This window comes from Somniosus microcephalus, chromosome 12 (genome assembly GCF_052327205.1).
Source record: "Somniosus microcephalus isolate GS21.2 chromosome 12, FLI_Smic_1.0, whole genome shotgun sequence".
Classification (NCBI taxonomy): Eukaryota; Metazoa; Chordata; class Chondrichthyes; order Squaliformes; family Somniosidae; genus Somniosus; species Somniosus microcephalus.
Window position 1 is genome coordinate 139,827,072 of NC_140998.1, and position 17,651 is coordinate 139,844,722.

A 17,651-nucleotide genomic window follows, 5' to 3' on the forward strand; every position below is an offset into this window, starting at 1 on the left:
GCATTTTCCCACATTAAATTCCATCTGCCAGATTTTTGCCCACTCACTTAGTCTATCTATATCCCTTTGGCGATTCTTTGCGTCCTCCACACAATTTGCTTTCCCACCTATCTTTGTATCATCAGCAAATTTGGCTACATTACACTCAGTCCCTTCATCCAAGTCATTAATATAGATTGTAAATGGTTGAGGCCCCAGCATAGATCCCTACGGCACCCCACTAGTTGCCAACCTGAAAATGACCCATTTATCCCAACTCTCTGTTTTTTGTTAGTTAGCCAATCCTCTATCCATGCTAATATATTACCCCAACCCCGTGAGCTCTTATCTTGTGCAGTAACCTTTTATGTGGCACCTTATCAAATGCCTTCTGGAAATTCAAATACACATCTACTGGTTCCCCTTTATCCACCCTGCTCGTTACATCCTCAAAGAACTACAGCAAATTTGTCAAACATGATTTCCCTTTCATAAAACCATGCTGACTCTGCTTGACTATATTATGATTTTCTAAATGTTCTGAAAGGTGAGACCACACCTGGAGTACTGTGTACAGTTTTGGCCTCCTTATCTGAGAAAGGACATACTTGCCTTAGAGGGGGTGCAATGAAGGTTCACTAGATTGATCCCTGGGATGAGAGGGCTGTCCTATGAGGAGAGATTGAGTAGATTGGGCCTACACTCTCTGGAGTTTAGAAGAATGAGAGGTGATCTCATTGAAACATATAAGATTCTGAGGGGAAGAGACAGGGTGGATGCTGAGAAGTTGTTTCTCCTGGCTGGAGACTCTAGAACTAGGGGACATAATCTCAGGATAAGGGGTCGGCCATTTAGGACTGAGATGAGGAGGAATTTCTTCACTCAGAAGGTTGTGAATCTTTGGAATTCTCTACCCCAAAGGGCTGTGAATGCTGAATAGTTGAGTATATTCAAGGCTGAGATAGATAAATTTTTGGACTCTAAGGGAATCAAGGGATATGGGGATCAGGCGGGAAAGTGGAGTTGAGATCAAAGATCATCCATGATCTTATTGAATGGCGGAGCAGGCTCGAGGGGCTGTATGGCCTACTCATGCTCCTAATTTTTATGTTCTTATGTTCTTTGACTTTGCATTCATTTTTAAAATTACACCTCCAAGAAGCAGGTTGCGATATTTTGCTACATTGAAGATGCTATATAAATACAAGTTGTTGTTGTAACAAGGGACAACTGAGAGATGTCAGTAACATTATAGATTGCTCCCTTTTTTGTGTTTAAAATTATGGGCAATTTGTGAAAACACTTCCCTTTTAAATAACAATGTTGACAACATCATCTGGTTTGAAGGAAGTAGTGAGCCTGACATTGTGAAGGCTCTGAATTAACCTTAGCAATAATACAGCCATTATTCATCATGTTTCAGCAATCATGTCATTTTAGCAGTCTACATTAAATCTGCATTCTCCTGTATGGTATGTTTATAATATTACCCGGGGCATTTAAGCTGGGCCGAGGTGCTTTCTCGGATGAATTCATGTCACAGAGTGAGCATGGTACAAATGCTGGTAACAGGCTTCCTATTTTGGTCGTGGGAACTTTTAACGTGGTATTTTTTAAAATAGAAATTCCAGTTCTGATGCAGGGTTATGAAGTAGTAACACTATTAGCTAACTCAGCTTGGCTCAGTTGGTAGCAATATCATTTCTGAGCCACACACAATAACGTGACACTAGTTGAAGACAAGCAAGGAGTTCTTTGTGTGTTGATCAACATTCATTCTTCAACCAATATCATCAAAAACATTTGAAGTGACTATTGTTTGTGGGTGGTTGTGGGCGTTGCTGATGCAGAGTGGGTATTAAGTTTGCCTGCACGCTAGTTTCTGCACTCCTTTAAAAAAAGTGATTTGTGGTGTGAAACACTTTTGATCAAGTGATAAAGAGCTACATAAATGTAAGTATTCTTTTAGTTTCCTGTCTTTCTCTTTAAGGTGCCTCTTTCATGCCTTTTATGTATATTCTGTTTTTGTATTACAGGAATCCCAGATTTCAGAGATGCACCATCGCATGTGATTGACGGTTTCCATAACTTCCTACATTACAACAGTGAAGATATTCAATAGTACTTCATTGACTGTAAAGGGCTTTTGGGATGTCCTGAGGTCGTGAAATATGCTACATAAATGCAAGTTCTTTCGTTCTTTATTTGTGTTACAGCAGCCAACCAATAGAAAGCTGGGTCACTCAATCCCTCCCATACACTGAATCCCTCTTAAGGTTCAAGTGTTAGATTTCAGAGCCAGCTGAATTACAACTCAACATTTTGAAAAAGCTTTCTTCTCTTCTTAGGCAGTCCCTCGGAACCGAGGATGACTTGCTTCCACATTAAAAATGAGTTCTCAGGTGACTGAGAACACTGACACTGGTGCGCCTATTCTGCCAATGGATTGGCAGGATCTTGCGGAGGCAGCATTGGTAGTACCTCTCCAGTGCTTTGAGGTGTCTCTGAAGCATACAGGAGGGCGGGTATCACTACTGCCCTGTAGACCATGAGCTTGGTGCTGGGTTTGAGGTCCTGGTCTTCAAACACTCTATTCCTCAGGCGACCGCAGGCTGCACTGGCACACTGAAGGCGGTGTTGGACTTCGTCATTGACGTCTGCCCTTGTTGACAGTAGGCGCCCGAGGTATGGAAAGTGGTCCACGTTGTCCAAGGCCTTGTCATGGATTTTGATAATCGGGGAGCAGTACTGTGTGGCGGGGGCAGGTTGGTAGAGGACCTTTGTCTTACGGATGTTTAGTTTAAGGCCTATGCTCTCGTACGCTTTGGTGAAGGTGCTGACGATGGTTTGGAGTTCAGCCTCAGAGTGTGCAGACGCAAGCGTCGTCTACGTACTGTAATTTGATGACAGAGGATGGGACGGCCTTGGATCTGGACTGGGGGCGACGGAGGTTGAACAGTTTCCCGTTTGTTCTGTAGATTAGCTCCACTCCAGCGGGGAGCTTACTGAGGGTGAGATGGAGCATTGCAGCCAGGAAAATCGAGAAGAGCGTTGGTGCACTGACACAGCCTTGCTTGACCCCGGGGTCAAAGCTTTAAGTCCAAGGTGGCACACGAGTACAGCTCAAAACAGCCTTGGGATAGGGTTGGGGTTAGGGCTTCCACCCACAATCTCTATTTTAGCACAGGTTTACTTTAGCAACTAGCAAGGAGGAATTGTCTTTTGAGTGTATGATTTGTGGCTGCTTGTTGACCAGCACAATCTTTCATTTTTTAATGTGGTTACCCCTAACTTGACTATTCCAATGCTCTCCTGGTTGATCTCCCATCTTGCACCCCTGTAAACTTGAGCTCATCCAAATCTCTGCTACCCGTATCCTAACTCGCACCAAGTTCTGTACTTGATGACCTACAATGGTTCCCGGTCCAGCATTGAATTTAAAATTGTCATCCTTCTGTTCAAATCCATCCATAGCCTCGCCCCTCCCTATCTCTATAACCTCCTCCAGCCCTACAATCCACCATGAACTCTGCATTCCTCCAATTCTGGCCTCTTATGCATCCCTGATTTCCTTTGCCCCGCCATTGGCGGCCGTGCCTTCAGCTGTCCAGGCCCAAAGCTCTGGAATTCCCTCCCTAAACCGCTCTGCCTCTCTCTCCTTTTTTAAGACACTCTTTAAAACCTACCACCTGTCCTAATATCTCCTTATGTGGCTTGGTGTCAAATTTTGTTTGATAACGCTCCTGTAAAGCACCTTGGGACATTTAACTACAGTAAAGGCGCTATATAAATGCAAGTTTTTGTTGTGGTGTTGCCACAGGAAGCGATGCAATAGCGTTTTTGTAATGCAATGACATTTCATGCCAGAGCAAATAAAGTAAAAAAAAACTGTTAAACATATTTTGTTTTCGACGAAGACAAGTGTCTTCTCCTTTAAAGGCTCTCAGGATGGAGCAAGCCGTCAACAACTTCCCTGTAAAAATCGTCATTTTGCCTCAAGGTAGCGCTGCAGAGCGCAGTCGTCACAAGGAGACGGAAGTGGGGTCTGTCCCTCTTGCTCATTGCACGCTCGTTGGCAGAGCTCTCCAGAATGGCTTTCGTTATTGGACCGCGGACGTTGCTGTTTACCAAGCGGTGGCCCCGGGCGCTGCCGGGATAGCATAGCTGGAGCTGGAGGACCACAGGAGTCATCCCAGCTGCCGCTGTTGCCCAACGACAAGATGGCTGTCGGTAGTAAGTTGGAGCCAGCAGCAACCAGCACAGCGGCATCCTACACGTACAAAGGAGGATAGCTGGGGCTCCGGGCTCCTGCTTTCATACCGCTGGGATACCATTAGACCGATTTATGGACAGAAATGGGGTCTCAGACTCTACAAATCCTGAGACAGGGAGTGTGGGCTTCCATCACTGGCGGATGGTATTACGATCCTCATCAAAACACATTTGTGAATGCTTTCCATCTCTACATCTGGCTCTTCCTCCTTTGTTTCCCATTCACATTGTATATGGTGAGTATTTGGCTGTACATGTTTATTAATAATCAGTTGGAATTTTTTGAAATTCATCATTGGGGTTTCAAAAAATGTGTATGTGTAGGTACATTATCAATATATATAAATAAATATATTTATATTTATTTATATATATTTTATATTATATATATATATATATAAGTTCCCCTCCAACAAAATAGACTGTGTAGTAATAATAATATGGGACTTTGATCTAAAATAAATAAATTCTAATCTGACATCTGTGGCAGTACTGGAATAAAAAGACAGCAACAAGATAAAATGTATAAATGCCAATGGTTGTGAAATTAGCTGAAATACAAAGGAGGAATCATTTTTCTTAATATTTAGGATTGAAAATGTAGTTACTTAATGTGACCATTAATGTCAAACATTACTGGGCTGAGAATTGTTATAGAGAGGTGATTTAAAATGTTGTCTTTCCCTAGATAAATGCTTTTTTGTTTCACAGGTTCATTTGTGTTTTTATTTTTTTTAGGTAGCATTGCAGTAAACAAGATGAAATTAACCTTTCAACGTAATATGTTGGATTTTTTATGTTTGTTTATTTAAACTCATTGGTCTTGGATGTAAAGCTACAGTACTTTGAAATTATTTTTCTGATTTCTGCTGTCATCTCTGCAGCCTCTATTTTAGCAGCTGGTGTTGTTTGTTTTTCCTGTTTTATTACTGGTTGTAATGTCACCTGATTCATTTAGTAGGTCATACTTGCAGAAAATGGGCATGTAAGAATAAACAAAAGAGGTGATGTGTTGTGTATGCTGTACAAGAGGTATTCTCACTGAGAATGGAGTGTTAATGACAGCTCTTTCACAAGTGCAGAAAACTAGTTATGAGTTATGATCGCTGTTTAATAATAGCAGTGAGATTTTCTGTATACAGCTGTTGGTCGACACTTAAAGGTATAGTCCTGTATAATTAAGGTATAGGCCGCAATGATATGTGTCAAAGTAAAGCCATAGCAACAGGCCTTCTAACAACAACTTGCATTTATGTAGCGCCTTTAACCTAGTAAAACATCCCAAGGTGCTTCACGGGAGACAGAAATTGACACCGAGCCAAAGCTGCTTGGGCAGAGTATCTTCTAGGTGTTTTTGTTTAAAAATATATATATATTTTGGCTTTGTGTATCTTTTGCCTCCATGTGCACATTTAGGGCTCCATGGTTGGTTTAATGTCCGTAATGGTTGCACCCATCCATGTACAGTGTGCTGCTAGCTGCATTCATTGGTTCAGCTTCAAGCATGTTTAACGTAATAAAACATCCCAAAGTGCTTAATAGGGGCAAAAGTGAACACTGAGCGGTCGGTGAAGTAGGATTGCCAGCCCGCCAGGATTGCCCTGGAGTACTGCGAGCAAACTGGGAGAAATGCCATAGGGGCATTAAAATGTATTTTATTTCATATAAAAATATTGGGCATGCGAGAAAAGGCTGTTTGACTGGACGGGGCAGTTGGAGGCAGGAGGACATGTGACAAAACCAGAGCTGGAGCCCTACAGCAGAGAGTTAGGCAGGTTACCAAAGGCATGGTGAAAGATACAGGTTTTGAGGAGCTTTTGAAGGAGGGAAGAGTAATGGAGAGCACGGCAGAGCGATTTAGGGAGAACATTACAGAATGCGCGCCCAAGATGGCTGACGGTGCCGGGAAGGGGAGGTGCATAGTTGCGAGATTAGAAGACACAAGCTAGCAGGTAGGGCTGGAGGAGATTGTACAGTAAGGGACGAGTGAGACTGTGAAGCATCTTGCAAAGGAGGACAAGAATTTTAATTTTTATGCATTGGAAGATGGGAAGCCAAAGGAAGCTAGTGAGGATGTGAGACTGGGAGTTTTTGTGGGTTAGCACGTTGCGGTTGGAGTTTTTGAGTTGCAGTTTGTGCAGGTGGAACTCGGGCAGCCAACAAGGAAAGTGTTGGGTCTGTGGACAAGGGTTTTTAAGGCAGTGAGGTAGGACAGAGGGGTTGATGCTGTGAAGGAGAAAATAGGTCAGGCTTGGCAGTGCTTTAAAAAAAAAAAAAGGATATTTTTCAACAGAGTTGTCAAAAAAATGAAGTTTCAACAGTAGAAATAGAATTAAAAATTTTACTTTTAGTAAAGGACAAAATACTGTAAAATATGTGAATCATAATTGTGTGTTGCAGCAACTTTGTCTTTTTCTGCACTTCCAAATATTTGCTTCACAGGAACGTAATGATGATGAGATACATTAACGCTAACACATGGACCATTTGAAAATGGTACCACTTTGATTTCACAGGTGATAGCGTTAAAGCTGTGAACTTTGATGGCACTAATAGTGAAGCATCGAATCTCCTCGATCTCTTCTCACTCCCTCAACACACGCACATGTGTGCGCTCTTTCTCTCTCTCTCGCACTCACTCACTGTCGCACATGATCAGCCATGATCTTACTGAACGGCGGAGTAGGCTCGAGGGGCCGTATGGCCTACTCCTGTTCTTATTTCTTATGTTCTTATGCTTACACACATGTGCACGCTCTCGGTGGATTATGCTGGTTTTCAGATGGATATTGGAAGTGGGTTTAGGCCTCAATTGGCCCTAAATTTATGACTGGAGGATGGTAGGTAAAGGAAAGGGAAAAATGTCACACTGGTACAGTGGCGGGCACTCTTTGAATACTCAGTGTCAAATCTGTGCTATGGATGGACTTCAAGGGGTGGATGCTGATACTGGGTGCCTGAATGGGAAAGTGTTCCACTTGCTATCACCATTATCCATCCCTCAACTTGATGAGAGTATAAATCATCAAAATGTCATTTATAAAATGGAGACAAATGAAGTGGATAAATTAGAAGACATGTGCTGCATCTCAAATCCCAGCCAGGCTGCATCAATTGTATTTTTATAGGGTTAGACTGGGGAAAAAAAGGGCGCGCGCTTGGCCGACTCTCTTGTATCTCAACACCAGCTCAACAGGAACAAAGCACAGAGGGATGTAAAAAGGGGAAATTATTACTTTTTAAGGAAACTGAGATAATGGATTGACTTGATGTAGGCATCACACATGTTGCAAATCTTTTGTTGATAATTGGAGAAGCTGCTTGCATAACTAGACAGGCAAGCTGTCAAGTAATTGTATATTGTGTATTCTGACAGCTACTGAGGCAAGTAAATTTATTGTGTGGCTCTGGTACCATAGCTGCTTGAGTGGGAGAAAATAGAACTTGTGAACATCAATTTTCATGAGTCTCTGTGTCACATCTGACATTTCCTATTAAATGAAGACTCCAACATACTATAAAACATTTGTTTCACTGTTATACAGTGCCTTTATCTAATGTTGTGGGAAATCCCATCTGTAGTATTTCATGGAAGCTTCTCATGAATCTCATCAATGTTTTTCAATAATTGACGGTAATTTTAGCATCCTCTAATGGGATCAATGCTGATATTTCCTATCAATATTAAATGGTATTTTTTCAATTAACTATGAAGTGGAATGTTTTGAAAAATTATTTTAATATATGTAATTGTTTCTCACATACACAATGAGATACTATGGAGAGAATCCCACTTCCCAGCAGCTCAATACTAAATGCATGGTATGGCACAGAGCCATACACATGAGGTTTGATCGCTGGTCTTTGATATTGCCATTGCAGCAGTAAGGACACTGGAGTTGGCCTTCGCTTTGAGGGGGTGGTGGGGGTGTTGATGGGACGATAGGACAGGGTTAGCGAAGGTAGAATTGGCTGGGTTTCCCTAACCCGTTCATCATCCAGCAACAATCTCTTCAGCTGGCAAGTGAGAAAGTGTTGGTTGAGGACAGGGTTGGGCTCAGCGCTGATGATCCCATGATTAAATGGCCGCCTGAAGCTCACTATCCAGGGTTACACATGAAGAATAGCCACTGGCAATGGAGCGTCACTGAGAACTTATTCCAGCAAGAGTTGCCACCTTTAGGCGAGTGGGGAGCTGAAGTATTTGGTGCGATCAACTTCCTACAATGTTTCGATAGCAAAATACTGCAGATGCTGGAAATCCAAAATAACAACAGAAAATGCTGGAAAAACTCAGCAGGCCAGGCAACATCCGTGGAGAGAAAATAGAGTCAACGTTTCGGGGGCAAACCCTTGACAAAGGGTTTCGACCTGAAACGTTGACTCTATTTCTCCCCACGGATGTTGCCTGGCCTGCTGAGTTTTTCCAGCATTTTCTGTTGTTATTTCCTACCATGTTTGTTTGATCTTGACTTGAATCTGAGTCTGAATTAATTTTTACACTTCAGTTTTCAGCGCCAGTCTTTGCCAGATTGGAGGAGGGGAAAATGCTTATCTCTAGGTGGCTGGACCAGAGAATGATGTTGACCTTGAAATGCCCTGCTTGATGCCTACATCAAGTGCTTGAGGGATCATTTATGTGTAGCATTTGGTAACCCTTTTTACTCGCACCAGTGCAGTGTTTTCCAACTTCCTCTTATTTTCTCCTCTTAGCCACATCCCCCCCTCACTTTGAGACGGCTACTTGTGCTGGGGTACACTTTCCTGCATGGCAGCAGCCCTTGGTACCTTGCCTTAGCGGCAGGGTCGAGCTAATGAGTATCAGCAAGCGATTTGAGTGAAGTGGGGGAAGGACACATCCCAGCTGGGCTCAATCTTATCCTTATTGGGTATCCACACACATGCACTCCCAGCTGCAGTCACAGGACAATGATTATGAGCGCACTTGTCTCCAACTAATAAAATGTTACTCTAATTAGGAGGCATGACTTGGTGAGACGAATTTTGATCAGCAGCATGTTTTTAAGTGCCTCAGCATTGGAGGAAGTTTCCAACTGGTTACTGTAACACTTGGCTGTAGAATTGACAAGCACTCCACTCACCAGCTGGAAATTGCCTTCACTCTTGCACAGGTTGAGAGGGGCAGAACACTTGCACTTTAAAGCAAACTGTTGATTCAAATTAATATTAAAAGGCCAGTGAATTGCAAAACTGACAGGGAAAGCAGCACTCTCGGGCCAAAAGTAGTGGGATTTATGGCAGGATATTGCGCCACAGAAAACCACTTGCCTTGAGTATAATCTGTTGAGTTTTGTTCCTGATTTCTCCCAGATGTGCTGTTGGGTTAGCATCTTCTGTTGCTGCTGCCTATCTGTACATAATAGCTGGAATTATGGTCACATGCTTTTGCTGGGCTGCTTCAGATCATGTGACTTGGAGTTTTAAAAAAAATAATGCATGGTGATAATGCTAGTCCCAAGTTGCATTAACATCAACAAAGAACGCTTTACTGGAAAATAATACCTTTGTCTTTTTAAAACTTTTAATTTGAAGGTTTTTACAGCAGTGAGAACAATGTTGATGCCGTGCAAGGCCAGAACAATAAAAGGGAAGAAAACTATAACCATTCCCAAATGTAGACCACAGCTACAATTATACAGCATTCACAGCAAAACCAATGTGATATCTGTTTGAAAAGACTCCAAATATTTCTGAAACAAGCAATATTGGTAGATTTTACTGAACCAGGAGCACATAAAGGAAGGAATATTATAGTGGAGTGGGGTGGGCTGGGCCAGGTCAAGAGCTGTCTGGCAACTCCTGGGATCAGAATGCAAAATCTAACAATTCAGGCCAGAACGAACCTTTGAGTGTCTTTGCTGAGTTCCAGATAATCAGCTCAATTGTATCTTATTCCAGAGTTCAGAACAGGTCATTGGGCATCTTTCTTTCGGAAGCACATTCGGCCAAGTTCATATTAATGAATACAGTCATCGAAATTTGTCTGAGGAAGAGCATTATAGAAAAGGAGACTAGCTTTCGGAAAATGTGTTGAGTCAAAGTCTGGAGTGTACGTAAAAGCCTGGAGTGTACGTAATCTTTTCAGGCTGGACCATTTTCCGGGTCACCTGGAAGCAGGCAGCCAGTTCCACCAGAGAGTGCACAACATGCCATTAATGTGTGCAGTGTATTTGTGCAGAGTATTTACAGTAGAATTAATTATGTTGGGAAGTGCTAAAACTTAAATGAGGGGATTGAGGTAGTATCATAGAAGAGCAAAACTTGAGTGTTAGAAGTTATCTGAACACTTCCTGCCCCCCATGTTAAATCATAGTCATTTAGTCCCTGCACTTATAAACACTTCCCTAAGAGGGCTGGAGCTGTCTGTTCTGCCCCCACCCCCTCCACCCTATTGACGATTTCAAAGTTTTGTTTGCGCACAGTATGTCTTTATTAGAAATTAATAATTGGTAGTCAGCCAGTCCAAATCTCCAATTTCATTCAATGAGCTAGAGTGATTGCAGAGAATGCTGTTGCTATGTGTTGTGCTGGTATGGAGGACAGATGAGTGATTAGAGCATGAAGTCGCCATTCCAGGATAAAACGTGCAGGTACACCCCACCGATTTTCCTGCAGCATACAGGGGACCACATGCTAAATTCAAATCTTTATTTTACAATTTGGCCAAATGATTCCTTTTCCCCATATCAACTTTCTGCCATCCTGGCTTTTCTTGGGAATTTCCAGCGCTCTCTGGATCAACTTGCTGAGTCATTACGGTAGCCATGTGTATTTTATTTTAGAAAAAAACATGTTCCCCCAGTGACCAGGAAGAAAATGTACCGCATGATGTGGTACATAGAACAGAAGGTCCCAGGTTTGATTTACAGTCTATATTCTAGCAGGACAGCAGTGCAAATTGGCCTTGGTGCCTCTGGATTACAGAGAGTAAAAATCAGCCAGGGTTCTTGTTCCTGATCCAATTACCTTCTGCTGGAAAATTAACATGCATATAGGTCAGGTGAGGACGAAATCTGGCTTGGGCATAGCCTCTAGTCATTCACTGTTTGGGTCCAAACATACATGAAGATAGCTGAGGGATGCCAGTGCCTTTGGAAGAAGGAAGGGTAGAAAAGTTGGGTAAGAGAATATCTTTATTTCAATTGGAAATAAATGGTGTTTCTAAACATTACCAGATAAAACCATTTTTGTAATTATTTTATAGGATAGCGGTGTGCAGCCTTGATCACTAGTGGACTTTCTTTAGATTTCTACACTAATTTTCAGAATGCAAGCTTGAACCATGCCGAAAGGCCCCTCTTCCAGCCAATTGGATTCCATATTTTGATTTAAAATTTGTAAGAATAGTGTTGAGTATAAATGTTCTTTACATCTAGCTATATATATAAATCGGTACTTCTGTCTGTCATTCTGTCTGTCATCGCGTGTGCGTCTGTCTGGCTATGCGCTCGAAAGTTACAGGGCGTACCTACGCGCGCGTCACCTCCAAAGAAAGCTTACGCTTCCGAGACGGTTTTAAGCGTATTTACGTTTCGGCCGGGCTAAAATCGCGCCCGCGGTATCCGAAAAACCTTCAACATTCCGCTCATTAGCATCTCATTATCCGCTCATTAGCGACAGAGTGACCTCGAGCTCGACCAATCGTACGCCGGGTTGCTGGCGTGTGCCGCTGGGCCAATCGGTGCGGCGTGTGGCCGGGGCCTTATCGTTCTGAACCGAGGTGAGTCGCCGCCATCTTGATTCCAAACTTTTCCTTTTTCCCGCTTTCTGTGTCTTTAAAAAAAACGTTGCTTTTAAAAACGCATACTGTTCTTAAAAAAAAAAAAAAAAAAAAATGATTTAGAAACGAATTAACTTATCTAATCTCATTAATTTTCCTACCTTTCCCCGTTTTTTCCAGGTAGGCCTCGAAGCCTCGGCTTCTCCTCCGCACCCACGCCCGAGCTAGGCACCTCCCGGCCCCACTTGAAGGCTGCAGGGGCGGGCCTCAGCCCAGCGCCGCTACCTTACTAAAGGGTGCGCGCGCAGCAGGAGCTGAGACGCGGTGTCTCTGCCTCGGCCGGGGGGCGGGGCTTGCTGAGCGTCAACGGTTACCCTGGCAACCGGGCCCCGCCAACCGTCTCGCACAGCCGCAATCGGCGGTCTTCACCCCGGGGGGGGGGGCCCCGCCCTCCCTCCCCCCCCCTCCCTTCCCCCCCCCTCCCTTCCCCCCCTCCTTCCCTTCCCCCCCCTCCTTCCCCCCCCCCCTCCTTCCCCCCCCCTCCCTTCCCCCCCTCCCTTCCCCCCCCTCCCTCCCCCCCCCCTCCCTTCCCCCCCCCCCCTCCCTTCCCCCCCCCTCCCTTCCCCCCCTCCCTTCCCCCCCTCCCTTCCCCCCCCTCCCTTCCCCCCCCTCCCTTCCCCCCCCCTCCCTTCCCCCCCCTCCCTTCCCCCCCCTCCCTTCCCCCCCTCCCTTCCCCCCCCTCCCTTCCCCCCCCTCCCTTCCCCCCCTCCCTTTCCCCCCCCTCCCTTCCCCCCCTCCCTTCCCCCCCCTCCCTTCCCCCCCCTCCCTTCCCCCCCTCCCTTCCCCCCCCTCCCTTCCCCCCCCTCCCTTCCCACCCTCCCTTCCCCCCCCTCCCTTCCCCCCCCTCCCTTCCCCCCCTCCCTTCCCTCGCTTCCCCCCCCTCGCTTCCCCCCCCCTCCCTTCCCTCGCTTCCCCCCCCTCCCTTCCCCCCCTCCCCCCCTCCCTCCCCCCCCTCCCTTCCCCCCCTCCTTCCCCCCCTCCCTTCCCCCCCCTCCCTTCCCCCCCCCTCCCTTCCCCCCCCTCCCTTCCCCCCCCTCCCTTCCCCCCCCTCCCTTCCCCCCCTCCCTTCCCCCCCCTCCCTTCCCCCCCCTCCCTTCCCCCCCTCCTTCCCCCCCCCTTCCCCCCCCCTCCTTCCCCCCCCCTCCCTTCCCCCCCTCCCTTCCCCCCCTCCTTCCCCCCTCCCTTCCCCCCTCCTTCCCCCCCCCTCCCTTCCCCCCCTCCCTTCCCCCCTCCCTCCCCCCCTCCCTTCCCCCCCTCCCTTCCCCCCCTCCCTTCCCCCCCCTCCCTTCCCCCCCTCCCTTCCCCCCCCTCCCTTTCCCCCCCCTCCCTTTCCCCCCCTCCCTTCCCCCCCCCTCCCTTCCCCCCCCCTCCCTTCCCCCCCCTCCATTCCCTCCCCCCCTCCCTTCCCCCCTCCCTCCCTTCCCCCCCCTTTCCTTCTCCCCCCCCCCCTTTTCTCCCCCCCCCGCCTCTCCCTCACCCCCCCTGTTCTCTCCCCCCGCCCTCCCCCCACCGCCCTCTCCCCCCACCGCCCTCTCTCCCCCCTCCCTTCCCCCCCCCGCCCCCTCCCTTCTTCCCCCCCCTCCCCCTCCCTTCCCCCCCCCTCCCTTCCCCCCCCCTCCCCCTCCCTTCCCCCCCTCCCTTCCCCCCCCCCTTCCCCCCCCTCTTCCCCCCCTCCCTCACCCCCCCTGTTCTCTCCCCCCCCGCCCTCTCCCCCCCTCCCTTCCCCCCCGCCCCTCCCTTCTTCCCCCCCCTCCCCCCTTCCTCTTCCCCCTCCCTCCCTTCCCCCCCTTCCTCCCCCCTCTCCCCCCCCCCGCCCTCTCCCCCCCCGCCCTCTCCCCCCTCCCTTCCCCCCCCCGCCCCCTCCCTTCTTCCCCCCCCCTCCCCCTTCCTCTTCCCCCTCCCTCCCTTCCCCCCTCCCTCCCCCCCCTTCTCCCCCCTCTCCCCCCCCGCCCTCTCCCCCCCCTCCCTTCCCCCCCCGCCCCTCCCTTCTTCCCCCCCCTCCCCCTTCCTCTTCCCCCTCCCTCCCTTCCCCCCTCCCTCCCCCCCCCCTTCTCCCCCCTCTCCCCCCCGCCCCCCCCTCCCCCCCCCCGCCCCCGCCCTCCCCCCCCCGCCCTCTTCCCCCCCCCGCCCTCTTCCCCCCCGCCCTCTTCCCCCCCCCGCCCTCTTCCCCCCCCCCCCGCCCTCTTCCCCCCCCCCCCCGCCCTCTTCCCCCCCCCCGCCCTCCTTCCCCCCCCGCCCTCTTCCCCCCCCCCCCCGCCCTCTTCCCCCCCCCCGCCCTCTCCCCCCCCCCGCCCTCTCCCCCCCGCCCTCTCCCCCCCCGCCCTCTCCCCCCCCCCCGCCCTCTCCCCCCCCCGCCCTCTCCCCCCCCCGCCCTCTTCCCCCCCCGCCCTCTTCCCCCCCGCCCTCTTCCCCCCCGCCCTCTTCCCCCCCCGCCCTCTTCCCCCCCCGCCCTCTTCCCCCCCCGCCCTCTTCCCCCCCCCGCCCTCTTCCCCCCCCCCCGCCCTCTTCCCCCCCCCGCCCTCTTCCCCCCCCGCCCTCCTCCCCCCCCCTCCCTCCCCCCCCTTCTCCCCCCTCTCTCCCCCCCCGCCCTCTCCCCCCTCCCTTCCCCCCCCGCCCCCCCTCCCCTTCTTCCCCCCCCTCCCTTCCTCTTCCCCCTCCCTCCCTTCCCCCCCCCTTCTCCCCCCCTCTCCCCCCCCCGCCCTCTCCCCCCCCCCCTTCCCCCCCCGCCCCCTCCCTTCTTCCCCCCCCCTCCCCCTTCCTTCTCTTCCCCCTCCCTCCCTTCCCCCTCCCTCCCCCCCCCCCTTCTCCCCCCTCTTCCCCCCCCCCGCCCTCTTCCCCCCCCCGCCCTCTCCCCCCCCGCCCTCTCCCCCCCCCGCCTCTCCCCCCCCCGCCCTCTCCCCCCGCCCTCTCCCACCCCCGCCCTCTCCCCCCCCCGCCCCCTCACCCCCCGCCCCCTCCCCCCCCCGCCCTCTTCCCCCCCCCGCCCTCTTCCCCCCCGCCCTCTCCCCCCCCGCCCTCTTCCCCCCCGCCCTCTTCCCCCCCCGCCCTCTTCCCCCCCGCCCTCTTCCCCCCCGCCCTCTTCCCCCCCTTCCCCCCGCCCTCTTCCCCCCCGCCCTCTCCCCCCCCCGCCCTCTCCCCCCCCCCGCCCTCTCCCCCCCCCCGCCCTCTCCCCCCCCGCCCTCTCCCCCCCCCCCCGCCCTCTCCCCCCCCGCCCTCTCCCCCCCCCCCCGCCCTCCCCCCCCCCGCCCTCTCCCCCCCCCCGCCCTCTCCCCCCCCGCCCTCTCCCCCCCCCCGCCCTCTCCCCCCCCCGCCCTCTCCCCCCCCCCCGCCCCTCTTCCCCCCCCCCCCCGCCCTCTTCCCCCCCCCCCGCCCTCTTCCCCCCCCCGCCCCTCTCCCCCCCCCCCCGCCCTCTCCCCCCCCCGCCCCTCTCCCCCCCCCCCCGCCCTCTCCCCCCCCCCGCCCTCTCCCCCCCCCCGCCCTCTCCCCCCCCCGCCCTCTCCCCCCCCCGCCCTCTCCCCCCCCGCCCTCTCCCCCCCCCGCCCTCTCCCCCCCCCCCCCGCCCCTCCCCCCCCCCCCCTCTCCCCCCCCCCCCCCCCCGCCCTCTCCCCCCCCCGCCCTCTCCCCCCCCGCCCTCTCCCCCCCCGCCCCTCTCCCCCCCCGCCCTCTCCCCCCCCCGCCCTCATCCCCCCCCGCCCTCTCCCCCCCGCCCCTCTCCCCCCCGCCCTCTTCCCCCCCCCCCCCCGCCCTCTCCCCCCCCGCCCTCTCCCCCCCGCCCTCTCCCCCCGCCCTCTTCCCCCCCCCGCCCTCTTCCCCCCCCCGCCCTCTTCCCCCCCCCGCCCTCTCCCCCCCCGCCCTCCCTCCCCCCCGCCCCCTCCCCCCCGCCCCCTCCCCCCCCCGCCCCCGCCCCCCCGCCCCTCCCCCCCCCGCCCTCTCCCCCCCCGCCCTCTCCCCCCCCCGCCCTCTCCCCCCCCGCCCTCTCCCCCCCGCCCTCTCCCCCCCCCGCCCTCTCCCCCCCCCCGCCCTCTTCCCCCCCGCCCTCTCCCCCCCCGCCCTCTTCCCCCCCCCGCCATCTCCCCCCCCCCCCCCGCCCTCTCCCCCCCCCCGCCCTCTCCCCCCCCCGCCCTCTCCCCCCCCCGCCCTCTCCCCCCCCCGCCCTCTCCCCCCCCCGCCCTCTCCCCCCCCCCCGCCCTCTCCCCCCCCCGCCCTCTCCCCCCCCCGCCCTCTTCCCCCCCCCCCGCCCCTCTTCCCCCCCCCCCGCCCTCTTCCCCCCCCCCCCGCCCTCTTCCCCCCCCCCCCCGCCCTCTTCCCCCCCCCCCCCGCCCTCTTCCCCCCCCCCGCCCTCTTCCCCCCCCCCGCCCTCATTCCCCCCCCCCGCCCTCTTCCCCCCCGCCCTCTTCCCCCCCCGCCCTCTTCCCCCCCCCCGCCCTCTTCCCCCCCCGCCCTCTTCCCCCCCCCGCCCTCTTCCCCCCCCCGCCCTCCTCCCCCCCCGCCCTCTCCCCCCCCGCCCCCTCTCCCCCCCGCCCTCTCCCCCCCCTCCCTTCCCCTTCCTCTTCCCCCTCCCTCCCTTCCCACCTCCCCTCCCCCCCTTCTCCCCCCTCTCCCCCCCCCCCCGCCCCTCTCCCCCCCCCCGCCCTCTTCCTCTCCCCCCCCCCCGCCCTCTCCCCCCCCGCCCTCTCCCCCCCCCGCCCTCTCCCCCCCCCCCCGCCCTCTCCCCCCCCCCCGCCCTCTCCCCCCCCGCCCTCTTCCCCCCCCCCGCCCTCTCCCCCCCCGCCCTCTCCCCCCCCGCCCTCTCCCCCCCCCCCCTCTCCCCCCCCCCCCCTCTCCCCCCCCCGCCCTCTCCCCCCCCGCCCTCTCCCCCCCCGCCCTCTCCCCCCCCGCCCTCTCCCCCCCCCCCGCCCTCTCCCCCCCCCCGCCCTCATCCCCCCCCCCGCCCTCATCCCCCCCTCCCTTCCCCCCATTCTCCCCCCCCCCCCTTTTCTCCCCCCCTGCCCTCTCCCCCCCCCGCCCTCATCCCCCCCCCCCCGCCCTCTCCCCCCCCCGCCCTCTCCCCCCCTCCCTTCCCCCCCTTTTCATTCTCCCCCCCCCCATTCTCCCCCCCCTTTCTCCCCCCCTGCCCTCTCCCCCCCCCCCTGCCCTCTCCCCCCCCCTCCCTTCCCCCCCTTTTCCTTCTCCCCCCCCCTTTTCCTTCTCCTTCCTTCCTCCCCCCCTTTTCTCCCCCTCCCCCTGCCTCTCCCCCCCCGCCCTCTCCCCCCCCGCCCCTCTCCCCCCCCGCCCTCTCCCCCCCCGCCCTCTCCCCCCCCCCGCCCTCTCCCCCCTCCCCCCCGCCCTCTTCCCCCTCTCCCCTCCCCGCCCTCTTCCCCCTCTCCCCCCCCGCCCTCCTCCTCCCCACCCCCCCCGCCCTCTCCTCCCCCCCGCCCTCCCTTCCCTCCCTTCCCCCCCCCCCGTCTCTCTCTCTCTCTCCTCTCTCTCTCTCTCTCTCTCTCTCTCTCTCTCTCTCTCTCTCTCTCTCTCTCCCAAGAACAACATGCCCTCGAAAAAGCCTCGGCACCGCCGGGCACTTTAGCTGGTACAGCATATATTTGACTTGTATAGCAGGATA

The 17,651-nt window shown here is 54.2% G+C and overlaps 1 protein-coding gene across 3 annotated transcripts in view; it reads left to right on the forward strand.

Annotated features, from left to right (window-relative positions):
- Nucleotides 1–4,022: 4,022 nt before the first annotated feature.
- pcnx1 (pecanex 1) overlaps nucleotides 4,023–17,651 on the forward strand; it is a 372,844-nt gene continuing 359,215 nt past the window's right edge. The window contains exon 1 of one of the 3 annotated variants that reach the window (XM_086003620.1): nucleotides 4,023–4,487. In XM_086003620.1, coding sequence (XP_085859746.1) covers nucleotides 4,335–4,487 — 153 coding nt within the window. In that variant the 5' untranslated portion in view covers nucleotides 4,023–4,334. The remainder of the gene's footprint in view (nucleotides 4,488–17,651) is intronic. The other 2 variants (XM_086003621.1, XM_086003623.1) reach the window with 2 other exon arrangements.